This window comes from Parasteatoda tepidariorum, chromosome X2 (assembly GCF_043381705.1).
Source record: "Parasteatoda tepidariorum isolate YZ-2023 chromosome X2, CAS_Ptep_4.0, whole genome shotgun sequence".
Lineage (NCBI taxonomy): Eukaryota > Metazoa > Arthropoda > Arachnida > Araneae > Theridiidae > Parasteatoda > Parasteatoda tepidariorum.
Window position 1 is genome coordinate 15720170 of NC_092215.1, and position 19607 is coordinate 15739776.

At 31.5% G+C, this 19607-nt stretch overlaps 1 protein-coding gene across 1 annotated transcript in view; it reads right to left on the reverse strand.

Moving 5' to 3' along the window:
- LOC107442091 (multidrug resistance-associated protein 1) overlaps positions 1 to 19607 on the reverse strand; it is a gene marked incomplete in the record, with an annotated part of 63181 nt that overhangs the window by 11917 nt on the left and 31657 nt on the right. Inside the window, 8 exon segments of the mRNA XM_021148688.3 lie at positions 1028 to 1227; positions 2659 to 2824; positions 5067 to 5211; positions 6629 to 6731; positions 9237 to 9348; positions 11339 to 11541; positions 12666 to 12833; positions 16560 to 16736. Coding sequence (XP_021004347.3) covers positions 1028 to 1227; positions 2659 to 2824; positions 5067 to 5211; positions 6629 to 6731; positions 9237 to 9348; positions 11339 to 11541; positions 12666 to 12833; positions 16560 to 16736 — 1274 coding nt within the window.

Sequence of the window (19607 nt, forward strand, 5' to 3'; positions counted from 1 at the left end):
TGATGGTCGACTTCGATGGTGAGATAAGGAGGCTAGATGGAGGGTTAAAGTTTTTCTTGCAGCTTTAATTTGTGAGAATTTTCGATGAATACTGGGTTTTCATTAGATATCTTAGTGATGCCGATGACTGAACTGTGTTTTGATCAGAATCTTTCAAGACAGCATATGGTTTACTCACCGGGACAAAGTACTTATCGAGTAAGCGACCACCGGCGAATAATTAGAGCAGTAGGTAGACTTTGAACGTTTCACAGACTTGAGGACTGTAGTAGTAGTACTTAGATCTATAGTCAACCTGTTCTCTGCTACTTGGGAATCTTTTGTCCTCTGGTAGAATGGGTTTTCAGTAATTGTTCATCTGCGAAACTAAGTTTCACCAACTGCTAAAAAGTGTATTACAACCCTCTGTTACTGCTCTTTCGAGGTCAGTATGATTTTAAACAATGTGAAAGTTTCTTCAAGTTATGTTTTATCGGACTTTATTGCAGTTTCTTATCGCCTCAACTTTGGTATGACTTTTTCCGAACTTAATTGTGCATAATTTTCAATTTTAAGTGTTAATGTACGTTAAAATATCTGAAACGACAGCAATGTGGGCTTCTCATGCAAGCCTGCCAACTACTACGCCTTTTGTAAAATATTTCATAGAATGGTAGGCTCAAATTCAAAGCTTTCAGGTTTTTTGATAATTTTGTCAACATTTTAAAGTGCCACCATGAAGGAACTGGAATAAAGTGGTTTTGTTTATGAACTTTTAAATAAATAATTTATATGTAGTAGTTTGGAAAATAAGTTTAAATAAATAAAAATAATACATTAAAACATAAACTTAGTTGCCACTGAAGTAAAGTTTTACAAACTGCGTTAAAAATTGGCAGCCCAGAAAAGGCTGATTTTGGCCTCAGGCCCCCAGTTAATAATGTCTATGTCTTCCGGCATTCTTGTCCATTTTTCATTGGCAGACCTTGTCACCTGGTCTGGATATTCGATTATTAGATAAACTTTGTAAAGAAAATGGCTACTGTACCTTGAAACTACTAGATAGAGAAAAAAACAATTATTGTGAGTGTCCAGTTTTGTATGAAAACGATGTAGAAAATTAGATTCCGCTTTGGATGTCCTGATATGAGAAATGCCTTGGAAAGTATCATCTAGTAAACCAGATAATGGACAACTTGTGGCAGCTGTTAAGTGATGAAGTTGTTGCCGAGTGTTTAAATAATGTCTCTGAAAACAAAAAAAATAATTAATTCCAGTTTAAAGAAAACAGAATTTATCTGATTCTTGCACTATGAGGTTTTGTTTTTCCAGTGAAAAGCAGGGCTAAAGAGAGGATAGAGAAGGGATGGTTCATTTTTTACTCAAAGCTAAAGTTACGATTATCCATCTCCTGACGTCACGCCGCACACATATCTCGAAAATCGCAACTAAATAATATGAAAACTTTTCTATTTAAACTTTCTGAAAGAAATGAGTTGAATGTTCGACACTTTTCTGATAATAGCTGTCAAACTTTACACTGATAACAAATTATTAATGTTCAGAAAATATAGTATTCATACATTTTCTTCGTATTTCTTGTAGAATTAAAAAGTAACATTTTAAAGCTAGAAAACTATCTCAATGGCTGTCGATATCGTTTCTTTATTGTTTTTTAATTTTCGTTTTTAACTTTTACTATTAAATAAAAGAAAGAATATAAGAAAACTTTTATTGTAATATATTGTCCGATAACAATCTGAATCTGTAAAATTGTCCGTATAGTTTATTAATTGGGATGCCTAAATTTATTAGATTCTTCTTATATATCATTATAATAGCAAAGTTTTTTATGTATTATCACCAGAAAACAAAAATCTGAAATGCTAATTACTATAAAAAATAATTTTTGGGAATATAATAATGGAAATATTTCACCTACTCATAAATATCTAAAATTAAAACGTTATAATTAAAACACAAATATAAAAAATATATTGGAAGAACTTTTAAGCATTAATAACCTTTATTTTTGAATTTCAGGATTTTATTTTCTTCGATCTTGTACATTTTTTTCTTCTTTTCTGTTTAAAGTTATGAGATGGTACCGATTCCATTGGCAAAATTCTATTAAAAGTTCTTAAACGTTCAAACGAAAAACACAAAACACAGTGCTTTTTATTCACAGCAGGTTAAATTCTCTTAGCACATTTTATAATTAATTTGAAGTCACTTTTATATTTTCTGAGGTAAAACATGGAAAATTAAGTTTTCTCATTTTGTGTTTTTTAATAATTCTTGTCTGTCACTATAGAGCAAGCTGATATTTGACTATTACTGTTGAATTTTTGCAATCAGATGAGAAGAAAATCATCAACAAATAAAAATTAAAAATTTAGGAAACAATGAAGGCAATTGAATTTTTTTTTTAAAAAAATGCTAATTACATGCTAAACAATTTATTTTTAAAGAGAGATGCTGGGCCGCTGTGACGTCACTGACTAAAATCAGAAGCTCATAGCGGCACGAGTTTCTTCAAAGGATGAGTAACCCAGCAGTGCGTGAGAATCACAAAAACTCAAAGCGTTTCAGTAAGTACAAATATTCGACTCCAATCTTACGCAATTTTAAAGGACGAAACTTAGTGTTAGTTCTGAAAGATGAATCAAGCTTACTTACTTGAATAACAATAAATAGGTAAACTACTGGAATTAAGCCAACAGCGAGGAAAGGACTTGCAATGAAGATCACAACCAACAATGCCGGAATTTTAAAAATCAATAGCAGCCATACATAAGTTGTTTCTGGTATTTTTTCATCGACGTATCGAAAATCCTTGTCAAAGCTATAATAAAGTTTGCCTTTATAATTAGAAAATATTTTTAGATGCGTGTATATTATGTTCAATAAATACATAACAAGGTGACCATAGTTCTGGAAAAATTTTAAAAAGCAGTGACGAGCAGTTCATAAGGTTGTTGGAAGTCTTAAAATTTTTGATTTCACATTATTGTTTGAAATTTATTGATCAGGTTTAATACATATACTTCATTTCTAAATATTTTTCGTTAGGTGGAAATACAGAATACAGTACCCTGCTATTCACACACACACACACACGCACGCACGCACGTGCACATACACACACATATATATACACACACTACCGTACAATAATTGAAGTGACACTTATTAATATTTTTTTGAATTTGTCTAGAAATACTTAGTGGACTATTTTGTAATTTTAGAAGTGCTTAGATAAATTCAAAAAAATATCAAAAACTAAAACCTCTTACATTATTGTAGGGTAGTGTAAGTTAAAGCATGTTTTCTTTAATTTTTTCTACCACTTTCTGGACTGAGGCCATCTTGCTTAACTTAATTTCAATTTTTGCCTCAATATTTGCAAAGTAAAACGCTTCAGTGTATACGTCATAGAAAAATTAAAAAATCTAGCTCTTCGCAAAGAGCACAGGCCATTTACGATGCACTAGGCTAATTGGAAAAAACCGTCGCTGAACTGCCGATCCAGTTTTAAGTTTACGACTACCAATGTTCAACTTCATAACCGTATAATTTTAAACTCAATCCAGAGGACAAGGAAACAACTGGATTAAGCACTGAGAGAAATTTGCCTTCTTGGGGGACTTTTTGATGGAACTAACCCACATTTCCGGTACATGGAGAGGGAAACCACGAAAACACCCATGGTTAGCCTGACGGCAAGGGGACTCTAACCCATGATTCGTCTACCACTGAGGATATTTTTTGTCAGCACTGTGGTCTGTGAGACCCGGATGTGGAATTCTTATTGCCCAGCCACAGCCTCATTGGGAGGTGAGCGATATTTTTTGGTTGTTTAAATAAGACAATATTCCTTTTAGAAAATTTGGAAATGTTCGAAGGTTACTTAATCTGATTTTATTCTCCTACGCTTATTACAATTAGAATTTAATATAGCTATGCTATAATAGAAAACACTAAAAGCTTAAAAAATGTTAAGGTTAAAAAGTCGACATACTTCGAGCACTGAAAAGAAAAGTGCTTATTTTTATTTCATTGAATATGGCTATTACAATAAGCCTTCATTACTTCGTCTTATATATAGGCATACACTGGGGCTACTTTAAAATAAAGCTAATCGAGATCTGACTAATACGGACCAAGTTTTAGTTTATAATAGATTATAATAGGTTTTCAATTACTCTTAAAGTATGTGAGCTCACTAAAATGAGCTTAAACAGTACTGAGCTAATTAGAAATTATTGGAGACTAGCCTGGCATATTACAAAAAGATGGCGGTTGTTTACAAAGATGCGTAATTAATCAATTTACGTTCGAAATGTTATGGTCTGAATCCTATATTAATTATTCATTTTAAAATTATTTAAATAAACATAAAAACCATGCTCTTGTTCTTCTTTCAGAAACAGTCCTATGATACTTCGAAAAGTTTTATGTAAATGCTTACATTATTTATTTGCATTACTACTGCATTAATTATGCCTATATTTTTTTCTTTAAAAGGCAGAGAAACCCAGAGAAATAATTACTGTTACGACCATGCTTCAGTTTTTATGTTTTGAAAAGCCGCTTCATACGCAGGTTCATAAATTTATTAGCTGCTTAGAAAAGATTAACTGCTCAGAAATTATATTCACGCAAGAGAAAAAAGTAGTGAGAGAAGGGACCCGATTTCGTCTCTTTCTCGCTACTTAATAAAAAATATACTTAGTATTTTCAAAATCTTATTTCTGGAAATAGGTGGCTAGTGAGCTTTATTATTTTAACAGTGAAAGTCTAAAGTTTATTTATAAATATATTTTTACCTTTTCAAAATAGAATAAGAGTTTCGAAGTTAATTGATTTTCCCATTCTCCACATTTTCTCTCTCTCAGTTACCATGTTAACTTCAGTTACCATGTTCCTTGCTTTTTATTCCCACCTTTCACGTGGTGTGGGGCGGGGAAAAACAAGATTAGCGGATACTAAGGTAGCGGAAGGGGGAACGAATGGAAAGTGGGCAAATCACGTATCCCGAAGTGAGTTGTGGTCGAATCTTATGAACTTTCTATAAAATCCCATACCTATCAATGATTTTGTTGATAGGAGTAGTTTCAAATATCATCTGTGACGCTCTCATGACAAATTGAAGAACCCAACTATGGAGTTTCTCAGCGGCCATTGTTCCCGAGGCAAACATAGCAATTCCACATGTAATCGTAAGAAATACTATAAAATAGGAAAGAGGAATCTAATGAGCACACGAAGAATATAATAGAGTCAACATTTCTCAAGTGAAACAAGAAAATACTATAAAATAGGATAGAAGAATCTAATAGAGTCAACATTTATTTCTCTAGTGAAACAAGAAAAATAAAATAATTTAATTTTTTTTAAACAAAAAGCATTAAGTAGGCATTTGTGTGTTTAGCTACGAGTTAAAATATTTTTGCTAAAAAAATATGATTTCTAATTACAGTACACTCCCGATATCTCGAACTTCGATATCTCGAAAACCTTGTTATATCAAAAAAGACTTTCCATCTTGACATTATACATCCCCTTAATGTTAATTTAAATTCCTATGTCGAGGAGTTTCTTCTCAAAACATTTTTTATTGGTGAGTAAATAACTACAAAGTAAATTTTGCAAATATTTAACTATTTCTGCTTGCTTTTTAAAAGGTATAGCATGACATAGCTACTACTATATATATAGTTGTACAAAGAGCCTGCCCGCAAAGCGGGCATCTGACTTCTTCATCGAATAATGTTTGCCCTTGGGCGACTAAGACTTTTGACTTTAGGCTAGGGAGGAAAGAATGGAGTACGGGACATACCTACTCAAAAGAGGTGAATTATATAAGCCTTAGAATTATTCGGAAATAGTGGTGGATAAACATCTACTAAATTGAATTTATTAAACCAAGAATCACAATTGATAAACTGCCACTTTGAAATATTTATTTGCTTTCCGGAGCAAAGTTGGCATCTCTGAAATTAGTGAAAAAATTCAATCACATTTCACCATGTTAACAGCTTTTCTATAGAATTAGCGCATTTTAAACACCTTCGTAAAACGAATTGTTTCGACTAAGTAAAATAATATAAATTTCCTGCAAAAGTCTATCCAGGTTTCAGAATTTTGATTCCATGCATATTTCTGGATTTCTAGAGTTATTTAGCCATTTCTATATTTTTAAACATTTGTACATGCTTATTAGAGAATGTATACAAATAATGCACTTCATAGATATTTGTGAATTGTAAAATTGTGTACAAGCATTGTATTCAACAAACATGTGCTGATTATACATTGTATACGCAGAAGTATGTTGATTATAAGATTGTAAGAGAAAATATTGTTCGTTACAAATGTGTGCGGATTGTAGATTATAAACAAAAATTATATATACCAAGCATGTGTGGAGAGTAAGATTGTAATCAAACAAATATGTGCGGATTGTAGACTATAAACGAAAATTATGTATACCGGGCATGTGTGGAGAGTAAGATTGTAATCAAACAAATTTGTGCGGATTGTAGATTACAAACAAAAATTATATATGCCTGGCATGTGTGGAGAGTTAGATTGTAATCAAACAAATATGTGCGTATGATTATTGTATTGTGAACTGTTAACTTACATTGAGAAAAAATAATTCCAGCATAAATAAGAAGATTGTGATTATCGTCATATCCTATGTTAACTTCATCTGCCCACCTACTTAGCCACACTCCACTAATTATCTAATTAGGAAAAATAAAAAAATAAATGAGAACCAAAAGATATGTAAAAACTATTGCTTCGTTATAACCCTTTGAAAGATCAATGAGTTACAAATATTCGATATATGTTTATATATATATATATCTATATACTCCTTAAATAACCATCTTAAAAAACTATCACACTATCATAAAAACATTATAATTCTCGCAACGTAAGAGAGATTTCGCACTCTCAAGTATCATGCTCATGCAGTGGTGGGAAGTAGCGGAACTACTCTAGTCGCTACTTTTTCCCATAGTTTGAGGTGCAGTGCGCTACTTTTTAAAAAGAGTAGTGTAGGGAGTAGTGCGATTCAACAAAAAAGAAGCAAAAACAGTAGTTTAGAGTGATTCCTGGTAATAACTTTTAACGTTAGTTAAATAAAAAAACAAAGTTCAAACGCAAAAAAAAAATTTCGAATCTAATTGGTGCAAATCCTTTGCGGGCCCGTCAACGTACGCAATGAGAATGCCTCTGTGATCGAGCGTTAATAAGATCTATGTCTAATGTTCAGAAAAATCGGTGCGAAGTCGGTCGAATTGTTCTTGAGAAATCGGTGTCAGATGCCGTAACTTACAATATCGTCTACATTAATTAATTAGCATAGTCACCCCCTCAAACCATTAAGAGTGAGTCCTAAAACACGAAGATCCGATTATTAGATCAAAATTTATTCAGTGTGATCCGTCAGGGTGATAATCACGCCCCCTCAAACCATAAGATTGAGTCCTAAAACATGAAGATTCGATCATTAGATCAAAATTTATTCAGGGTGATCCGTTTTTTTAGAACTGCACTTCAGTGATGTTTAACGTATTAAGTACGCAATGAACCTATACCGCCGCTGAATTCTTTGCTTTATTCTAAACTTATAGATCGTGTAGACAAGATAAACATACCGTTAATGCGTAAGGGTCAATGCCAGCAATATCTCCCTCAAACAAACCTGAAATATATATAAGTCACACATTCAATGTATTTGTTTATTTTTTATTAAAAAAGTACAATAATTAGAATTATTATTACCTTCATTTTCCATTTGATTGTTTGCAAACACTTCTATAAAAAATAATAAAACACAATTACTTTTGAGTAAAGTAAATTAAATCAAAATGTTTTATAGAAATGGTTTCAGTGAATCAAGCTGGTAAGGGACATTTTCAGAGTGACTATGATCAAGATATGAAAAAGAAAAAAAGTGGTATATGTACAGTATTATTATAGATTTTCTCGAAGGTGGATCAAATAATACTTTACCTTATTTTATTTACCATTACCCAATTCATACCTGCCAACTTGTACGATCGTTGAAAAGGATTTTACGAAGTGATAGAAAAACAACAATCAAGTTTGGAAGAATTTTCTATAAATAAAACTGTTAAGACATGTATAAGCATTAATAACCAGCAAATAAATTTTATTTACATATTTTAAATTATTGATTCGTGGGGGTAGTTTAAATTTTTTTTTGAAACTTTAAACTTCAAGATTTAATAGGGCCAAAACCCTAATGTTTCAACCACTAAAAAAATTATTTCTCAACAACCATACAACTTGGAAGCTATGCTGTTTCGTAATAAACCATAATGTTGCTTAACTCAAAATGTTTTTTACTCATTGTTTTTAAATAATTAAATTTACTGCCGTAATAACTTGTACTGCCGTTGAGAAATAATTCTTTTAGTGGGTGCAACGTTAGCGTTTTGACGTATTAAATCTTGAAGTATAAAGTTTAAAAATATTTTTAAACTACCACGAATTATTTAAAAAAATATGTAAATAAGAACTATTAGTTGGCTATATATGCTTATAAGGATGAGGACATGGCTGAAGTTATGCCAGTCGACTCTGGCGNCCAAGTGGTCGTGGGTTCGATTCCTGCCTGCCGAAGACTCTCCGTGTAGTAAATGGGGACAGATGCATGTTAAATCTGTCGAGTCTCAAAGTCCTCCATGTTCCCATAACAAATCAATACCTCTGGGGGCACTGAATAGGAGATTGATCGTTCTCTGATTCAGGTCAAAATTACGATCTGAGGAGGAATGAATGGATGTATGAATGGGTCCACCCCATAAAATGGGTGTGGCGTATGAGTGTGGCAGAAGTCGAATTCTTGGCCATAGATGGCGCCACTGGAAAAAGAAGAACAATCGCACCTCCTCTGCCTTAATGGCAAACGGCAACAACAACTGTTTTTCTCAGGAAATGAAAAAGAGTGAAAAACTAAAAAAAATGGTACTTTTAATTTTAAAACTACTTGGTTTTATAAAATGTCCAGAAATTATCTGGCAAAAGTTTGCTTTGTTTTGTTATTGTCAGAGAGCTTCTTGTGATTGTCCGTTTCATGACTTGTTCCGATTCCTACAATCTGTGTTTAAAATTTGTACGTGTAATTTTGGAGAACTATGCATGAAATAATAAAATTTGATAAAAATAAAATGCTCAGAAAATCTTTACTGGTAGAAAAGAAGTACAACACCTACTTTTGATGTATGAGATCCTTCATTTGTAAGAGCATGTTGCATTTCTATTTTTGCTGGTATTACAGCTGCAGCACACCACACATCATTCAATCTTCCAAATTCTATTTGATCTCTATAAAGTTTGGGTATTTAATTAAGAAGAAAAAAATAAGTAATTAAAAAACAAAATTAATTTCTTTTTGGGTAAAAAACAATGTTTTCAAATCCCATCAGAATTTACTAATATCTCATTAAAGATACTTCAATGGTTGGTTTGAGATGCAGCTTTAGAGATGTTAGGAAGACAATACTGACGCATGCACGAATTAAACTACCCCAAAATAGACAGTAGACTATTCCTCTGCATGCACAAGTATCTTTGATATTGCGAGTCATGTCATTTTATTAATTTTAATACTCTTTTGTATGTACAAATGTCTTTTAAAACTTCTTTCCCCATTGACAATGTTTGCAGGACTTAGGCAGTGGTTGGAAGTAGTGCACTACAAGTACTAAAACTACTGTAGTCGCTACTTCTTTTCGTAGTTAGCAGTCTAGTGTGCTACTCTTTGGAAAAAGTAGTGCAGTAAGTAGCGCGATACAAAAAGAAAACAGTAGTTTGTAGTGATTCCAGGCAACTACTATTAACGTAAGTAAATGCACAAGGTCAGTAGTAGTGTAATACAAAAAGAAAACAGTAGTTTGTAGTGATTCCAGGCATCTACTATTAACGTAAGTAAATGCATAAAGTCAGTAGTAGTGCGATACAAGAAGAAAACAGTAGTTTGTAGTGATTCCAGGCAACTACTATTAACGTAAGTAAATGCACAAGGTCAGTAGTAGTGCGATACAAAAAGAAAACAGTTGTTTGTAGTGATTCCAGGCAACTACTATTAACGTAAGTAAATGCACAAGGTCAGTAGTAATGCGATACAAAAAGAAAACAGTAGTTTGTAGTGATTCCAGGCAACTACTATTAACGTAAGTAAATGCGCAAGGTCAGTAGTAATGCGATACAAAAGGAAAACAGTAGTTTGTAGTGATTCCAGGCAAACTACTATTAACGTAAGTAAATGCACAAGGTCAGTAGTAGTGCGATACAAAAAGAAAACAGTAGTTTGTAGTGATTCCAATCAACTACTTTTAACGTAATTAAATGCACAAGGTTCTGACACAACTAATGTTTCGAATTTAAAAGGTACACATTTTTATGAGTAAGTCAATGGAATCAATAAAAATGACTCTGCGTTAACAGGAATTACGTATATAGAATCACGTTTAACTAATATTTAAACTAGCCATTGCGAAAAATAGATAATTAATCCCTTTAGTCTCACTTTCACAAGTACGCTCGCGAAGCATTGATATTATTTTAAAGGATGGTAATGCATTTTAGATGTACATAACTTTTTAAACGAAATAAAAGAGCATTAAAAAATTGAAAGTATTTGATAATTTCGCATTTCTTAAATTGAATATTCGCTGTCGAGTAAGGCATAAAAAGTTTTAGGTAAAAGGGTCTCAAGGGGTACTACAGGGGAAGTATTTATTAAGAATTTTCAAAGAACTTCTATTAATTCTTTAATTTTGCTAAAATAGTTTGGCATATGTGTATTAGAAATTATTCCAAATTAAAGCTGAGAAATCAACAATCTTAAAAAACTACATTATCAAAAACATTTAAATTTTAAAACATAAATTAAATTAATAAATAACACGCTTAAATTAAATTATTTAGATTTAGTTTGTTATGAACACAAGAAAAATAGCAGTGAGTTTAAGTGCTTTATAATAATCTGTTAAATACCTTTTTTTCAGTTAGGGAAATGTTTTTTTTTCAATTGTAGCGTTAAATTATTTCTTTTGCTCTCAGTTTGTGAATCTGGGTAGATTCGAAATTACACTGCACAGATTCGCAAACTAAGGGCAAAAGAAGTATTTTCGAAGTAAATTACTTTTTTTGCCATTAGTTTGTGAATTTGAGTAGATTTAATCTGACACTACTCAGATTTACAAGCTAAGGGCAGAAGAAATCATTTAGAAGTAAATTATTTACTTAGTAATAGAAGTTAAGTACTTCTATTACTAAGTAAATGAAGTAAACCATGATAAGCTACACTTACTCCGTAGAATTTCGTTGCACGTCTAATGGCTTGCGTTCTTTTATTGAATTCGAATGAATTCGTTTCATATATTCTGCAAAGAAACCATTTTTTTCCTTTAGTTGTAAATGAGATCCTTGTTCTACCAAACGACCATCTTTCAGAAACAGTATGCTATCAACGAGAGGCAAAAATTCCTCCGATTCTGTCAAAAATATTCTTGCCTGAAAGTATTTACAATAATTATACACGTAATCAGCGAAATTATGCTGAAGATATATATAATAGATTAATTAGAATAAATTATTTACTTATATAGCAGCTTACTTATTTTACAATTTGAAAAAAAAAATGGTTTTAAATTTAGTAATTATAACGAGGAAATTTGCTGCAGTTTTACTGTTTATTGGAATGACATACATTTGCAGGTTTGTGCTCTCAATTTAGGCTTATAAGCCTTTGTCAAATAGAAGGACAGATAGTCCAATACAGAGAAGGACAGCAAGAAGATACATCCAGGGTAACAGCGGGATTCGAACCCGCTACCTCCACGCTTTAAACAGCGTTTGGAAAGCGATATCGCTTGGCCAGAGAGGTCCCCAGTTTTTATAATGAGTCATACTGTTTGAACTGAGACTTTTACCACCTTTAATCTGACATCTTTTCATAAAAATTTTACGAACTTATCAAACTTATTTTAATGTGACCCTTACAAGACTTTTAGACACTTTTATAAAACTTATTTAAAAGATTTTCGTGCTTTTGAGTTCAAATTACAGAGATGATGATATTAATTTACTAATTTAGCTATTCCTCTTGTTATTTAGTTATGTGATTTAACTATTAAGCATGAGATTTATTCAGTTTTTGATTAAATTACTTGCATGCTAGATTTTATACTAAAAAATTTTGAAGGATAAAAGAATTTTTTGAACGTTAGGTTCATAAATATCACGATAGCTTAAAGTACATCACTAATTGAAAAAAGTAAAAGCCATTACTAATTGAAAAATTAAAAATAATGTTTAATTAAAAATTAAAATGAATTAGAAAATATAGTAACAAAGTTTGTTTAAAAAAAATATAACTTTTACTTAAAATTCGAGAAAGAAATAAGAGAAATAATACTTATTTAAAGTTTAAGTTCACATAAGCAAATAAAACTCACTTTTATAATTAGATAAAAAACTAAAATCAAATAAAATCAAAAATAAAATAAAATCAAAATCAAATAAAATCAAAAATCAAATAAAATCAAAAAACAAATCAAATCAAATCAAATCAAAAATTAAATCAAATCAAATCAAATCAACAATCAAATCAAATCAAAATTTAAATCAAAATTCACCTTCTCTTTTAAAACTCCACTTCTTCCAACAACTCTATGATAAAGATGTTCAGACAAAAAACCATCTATATTTTTAAAAGGATGATCAAAAATATACAAATCAGCATCTTGGTAAATAGCTCGAGCAATATCTATTTTTATTCTCTGTTCCATGCTTAAATGAACACCCTACAAAAAAATTTTATTAATGTCATAGGTATCAATATAGGTATCAATCATAGGTTCTACTGAAACTGAAAATATAGAGTTGTTGCTTTGTTTATAATGCCATTTGCCAATACCAGCAAGCTTGCTTGGTGAAACCAAGTGAATTTAAGGCCGAGGGTGCGTTTCTTGCTTTTAAGTGGCGCCATCTGTGACAAAGAATACGACTTCAGCCACACACACGCGTCACTGCCCGTTTATAGGGCGAACTCATTCATTCATCCACAGATCGTAATTTTGATCTAAACCAGAGAATGATCAATATCCAATTCGTTACCCTCAGAAGTATGATTTGGTATGGAAACATAAAAAGGACTTTGTGACGCGATAAATTTAAAGTGAAGCAGTCACCATTTACTGCAGGAAGAGTTTTCGGCCGGCTTGAATCGAACTCACGACCTCTTAAACATGTGCCCAATGATCTACCATTCAGGCTATCTCGGCCTACAAGTATCGGCCTACAATTCTCTTTAAAAAGCCATAAATAGTGATACCGCAGGATTTAATGAAATTTTTACTTTTGATAACATGGGAGAAGGCATAATCCTCAGGTCAATGGCAGCTTATTTTTGTAGCGACGCACTTTTATTTAAAATACAAAATATTTAATTTTCTTTTCATTCCAATTTGCATTCCAGTCACCAGGAAGAGCAACCTTAAAGTTAAAATTTAAATTTATTTTGGCGAAGCAATGAGATTAATCTTTCTTAAGAGATACTTGCTCGCCGAATTATATAAAGAATGGAAGTTTTTTTCTTTAATTTTATGAAGTATTTTACACTGATTTTCATCTAATATTTCATCCAAAATTAAAATTTTATTAATCATTTCTTTTGTAACGTTTAATTAAGAGAATTATGTTAATTCAGAGAGTTTAATTAAGAGAATTTTATGAGAAGAAGAAACAAGTTATAAAAGATATTCGGGGAATGAAATTGTAATTTCTTGGTTAACGAAATCTTTTAACCCTTTCGTTACGGCTACGCTGAAGTAACGCTTCTGAACGGTGCACCGCTCCAAGAAATGTACATATTACATGTTGGTAAGCCGATGTTCGGACTTTCCTATTTAAGTGTTACATTACAATTGGCGATCAAAATGGGTTGTAGGTGGCGTAGAGCAGAACTCTCTACCTATGGCAACACTTCGCATACTTTCACCATTAGCGTGTGGAGAGTCATAGGAGAAGGAAGTACGGTGGTTTCTCTCTTGATTTTCAAATAGATTAAAAACGTTTAGATTCGGAAACTACATAGAACTGAAAACTACATTGAACATAGTTATAAAAAAAAGCATCGTGGAAATTTTAAAAAAATATTTGTGACAATTAAATACAACTGAAAAAAGGAGAGGGTCAAGACGTGGAACCCGTATCCTCACCAGATGGCGTTGCAATCGCGAATATATTTAGATATTTTTCTAATGTTTTAAATAAAAATGCTATCGACTTACAAAACTTATTTTGAGCATTCAAATATGTTTTTCGTGGTATTAATGGTTATATTAAAAAGTACAACACTGAATTTGGCTAAATATGGTGCTTGGAGAGTACGCAAAAAAAAACACTCTAAATAACTTTTGCTCTAATGATCTGATTATCTTGTTCAAGGACTCAAATCTTAATTGCTTGAGAATTTGACTTCAAATATGTTAATTAATTAACACAGACGCTATTTTGAGTTACGAAATCAGAGACAAAAGCGTACTTTCTCTGAATAAATATATCTCTTTTTTGACGAATTCTGTTTTAGGATCCTAAAAATATAGGGGATAGCCGCAATTTGGAAAATATGGTTCAAATAGTCAGACCAGGACTGCGGTCTAAAATTTGGACCCCTTAATGTTAATTTTCTTTTTTACGTATTTCATCATATCTCCCGAACTTTTTAAGTGAATTGAAAAAAAATCTCCTCACAATTATAAAATTCGTTTATGAAAAGAAAATTACATGCAAAAAATATTTTTTATTATTTCATTTAGGAACAGTCGAAGAAACTTAAATAATAAGGCGTACAATTTTCGAAATTATTTTGAAGAATTTAATTTCACGCCACAAAATATAAATTTTTAGCGAAATCGGCCGCACAGCTCCTGAGAAATCGTATGTTAGAAAAGTCATATTTTTAAATTTCGAGTTCTCAGAAATTATTAAAGCGATTTCGCTCACATTTTGCATTTTGCAATACATAATTAGATTCTTCAAAATAATGTCAAAAATTGGGTACCTCATAATTTAAAACTTTTTCGACTTTTATTAAATAAAAATATAATAAATAACTACTAAAAGTTATTTTTTGCATGAAATTCTCTGTGGATAAAAAAAAATTATAATTGTGCTCAAAAACTTTTTATTTACTTTAGAAGTTGTCAAGATATGGCGAAATACGCAAAAAGTAAAATTAACATAAAGGCTCGAACAGCTCTCCTGGCCTAACTTTTAAGACGATATTTCCTAGATTGTGGCTACCCTCTGTATTTTGGAAGTCAGAAATCCAGATCCGTCGAAAAAACGGCATGTTTATTTAGGGAAAGTATGTTTTGTGTCTTATTTCATAACTTAATGATCGTCTGGACTAATTAATTAGCATATCTGAGATTATCTCTTCGAAACATCAAGATTGAGTCTTAGAACGCGAAGGATCCAATCATTAGATCAAAGGTTATTCAGATTGGTCCATTTTTACCATTGCGCATTTTAAGTTAAGGAATGATACATTAAAGTTTTAAAGGTACAAATGTCCCAGATGGTAAAGCAATGCAACCAAAATGGGCATCCAGTAGATAACTAAGGATATTAGAACTTATAAGCCAAAACTCGGATTATTCTTATTATAAGTTAATTTTTTATTAGTCATTTAGCTTATACGAAGTATTTAATGAAGAATAAAATATGATTTTTAAACTATTTTAATAAGAAAATGCCACAGCAATAAAATTTAATTATTTTCTCTTTTTTACGTTTAAGAAAAATTAAATATTTAATTGGAAATAATAAATTTTAATATTAACCAGTTTTCATTTACATTTACATAAAAAATGAATTTACAACATGGATTTAACTTTTAATGAACATAAATCACATTTCAATTTTCAATTTGCTAACGCATATTTTACTTTGCTTTTTTCAAAATTTGTTATAGTGTTATAGTTTAATTCCTTTCTTCTCTGGTGGTTGTTGCTGTTGTTATCGGCCATTAAGGCACTGTGAGTTTGATTGCTCTTGTTTCTCATTGGCGCCATCTATAGCTAAGAATTCGACTTCTGCCACACCCATACGTCACACCCGTTTATAAGGGTGGACCCATTCATACAACCATTCATTCATCCACCGATTGTAATTTTGACCTGAACCAGAAAACGATCAATCTCCAATCCAGTACCCCCAGAGATATAATTTATTATGGAAGTATGATTTGTTATGAAAGTAAGAGGTATGATTTGTTATGGAAGTATGGGGTAGGATTCGGTACAGAAACATAAAGGACTTCGTAACCCGACAAATTTAGCGTGCACTAGTCACCATTTCACCAGTCACCAATCACTTCGGCCGGATGGATTCGAACTCTTGTTCTCGCGACAGCGAGTCCAGAGTCCTACCAACCAGGCTATCCCAGCCATTTCTCTAGTAAATTTCATTTGCTGAATTCTAGAATATCATGGATTAATGTAAGTAAATAAAAATTTGCTTACTTTTTGGCCAACTTCTGTTTCGTCCCCAGCGGGTAAACTTTCAATATCATTCATTAAAGCACATGCTTCTAACGTTTTTTGATAGAAATCATTGTTTTTCTCTTTCAAAAATAAGATGTTCTTTTCCAAAGACATACTCTGTATCCAAGAATCTTGAGTTACAAATTCAATTCTATCCTATCAAAAAAAAGCAATTATTTTATTATTTCTCAAACCTTTTGAAACAATACCTCCCAGTTCTTCTGCATTTTGAGGAAGATTTTATTTTTACGTTTAGTAGGAAAAATTCTTAACTCATACTTGATTCTTGTTTTAGCAAAGTTAATTTAAATTGATTTTAGCTACTAATAATTTAGACGTACTTATAGTCAGACTTGCCTTCTCTATTGCTATGGTTTACAATTATTTTCAAAGCTTTAACTTACTTTTTTGAAGAGCGTAAACGGTGGCAGGTATGCAAGTCATATTGAAGCCAATTCTATGCTCATGCCCTCAAATTTCTATGCTTATTTTCAAAAAATATCATAGAATGGTAGACATATAAAATCCGATGCTTTCAGAATTTCGGTAATATTGCCAACTTTTTAAAAGCCTCATCATTATAGAGCAAAAATTAAGTGACGTTGCATATGAACTTTTGAATTATTTATATTTAATGATGTAGAAATTAAGTTCAAATGAATAAAGATAATACATTAAAGCATTAAACTTAGGTACCACTAGATTAAATTTTGACAATAAGCGTAGAAAATTGGTAGCCCCGTGAAGACATTAATGAGAAAAATTGAATGAAATAAAGATGAAAAATTGCGAAAAAAAACTAATGAGAAAAAAAAGTTCTTACAGAAAAAAGTTTGTATAAATTGCAAATTTGGAAATGCGCATTATTTAAAAAAATTTTACGGTATGGTTGAAATCACTCGTATTCGGCCTACAGTGTGTGCGAAAAGAGAAAGAAACTAATTAAAATTGGATCTAATCATTGTATCTTTAGTACTATCATGAAATTCAGAAATTCAACAGTTCACTATAAAAATCCTTTATCCTTCTGAACGCCTAAAATTATAGTAGTTACCTTAGATAAAATAGTGTAAGTACTATACTTAGAACTATGTAATGAAACACCAAGAATAAGTTTTTACACTACTAGGTATAAAGTAGCCTCCACCTTGTTTGTTATTAACACATTGCTGACCGGTCACGAGTTAACTCGTGTTTTCGTGGTCAAATGTTGGTGACCGGTCACGAGTTAGCTCGTATTTTCGTTAGCAGTGATCTCGTGGTGACTATTTTAAAAAGTGGGCGTAATTTTCCTTACTTTTCACGTTTTACTATTTAATTCTCTACCAATTTATTATAACTTTACGAAACCCGATATTTTCAAAACTTGTGGTGTACTATTACACATAGGTGATCGTTAACTTTTTATCAAACGGCATTAAAAATTAAAAATTTTTACAGTTTATTTAAATTGTTTTACTTCCACATCCGCTTTTAAAACAATGGCCAGGCACATGGGGTAACTTTCAGAAAAGTTGCCGGTCAGCAATGTGTTAAGAACCACTAAAATTTATTGCTACAGTAGAATATACACATAAAAATCAGTAAAGTTATTTTTACGAAACAATTAAAAGTAAGAATCATTAATTTAGATTGCACATGCATAGTAATTTTTAAAATAAAATTAGTTTGTAAATCAAAGACACGCTTGACGAAGCAAATATATTAGCCTCTTCGAGACGGAAATTGCTACAATTTGCTAAAATTAGAGGGATTCCCCATCGATTTTCCAGGCTACACTGACTAATGAAATTTAGGTGACAAATCATCACAAAAAAAGGTAGAATAGAAAACTGACAGTAGTTGGCTTTTGTTAATATGGATTGTAGAGAATTTCCTTCCATGTTTGTTGCGTAGAATATTGTCTACAATGAATAATATAGGTGCTGAAATGATTTAAAATTCGATTAATTAAGTCATAATTAAATGGTTAAATTTACTAACTTAATATCTTAAATATTCCAGAACTATCACACGTTTAAACGGAAAAAATTTTAATGTATGCTGTTATGAAAAAAGTTCTTAAACACTGAAAATATTGACAGCTAGGCAGTCGAAATATTATTTAAAAATAATTTTAGGCCTGCCAACTTGCTACGCTTTTTGCGCAAACTTAGTCTAGTGGTAGCTAAATTTATGTTTTAATGCAGGGCCGGATTTACGTATAAGCTAAATAAGCTGTAGCTTGGGGCCCCGAGATGGCAAGGGCCCCCAGATCCAACTTTTTCCTTCTTTTTTTTAAAGTTTTATTCGGAGCTGGAGCCCTCTGAAGCCTAAAATACATTTTTTTTCTTTATTACATTGGAGAACGCTTTTCAAAATCTAATAGAAGTGTTTACAAGTATAAAATAATTGTTACTTTTTTAACCAAAAGAGCAATAAAAAGGCCTTTTGACTCATGAAAATATCCTGTAGCTACCAGTGATGGAAGTAGTCCATGGATCCTTAAAAGCTTTACTCCATGGAGTAGTCAAATAACCGCCTCAATTTACGCTGTGGGAAATGTTTTCAGCTTCTTTAAATTGCTGTGGGCTCTTTTGTCTACAGAAACACCCTTTTGTCTGATTTCTGGGCAAAAAGTTTCTAGGGATGTGGGAGAATCTTGTTTAGGGTCACTCTGTTTCGAGATTTCCGTTGTGTCTCATTGTCGTTTAATTTTAACTTTTCTTTTTTGCAAAATATATGTTTTCCAATTAATACAAAACCTTTTTTTCTTTCTAATTATCCTAAATGTTTTAACTAGCTTAATTGTTTAATTTACTTAATTATTGTAATTGATTTTAATTTGTTATTTTCCAAATTAATCGTACATGAATCCGTGAACTCCTTTCTTTATTTATTTAAATGGTGGGCCACTATTCAATTCCCTCTTTGACAGGCCTATCTGCCAAAATTCTTGATTTGGTTTATTTTGGATGAAATTGAGATAACAGATGTGGTTTTACTTTAATTTTACTTACTGCTAATAGACAGAAGCAACATGTGATA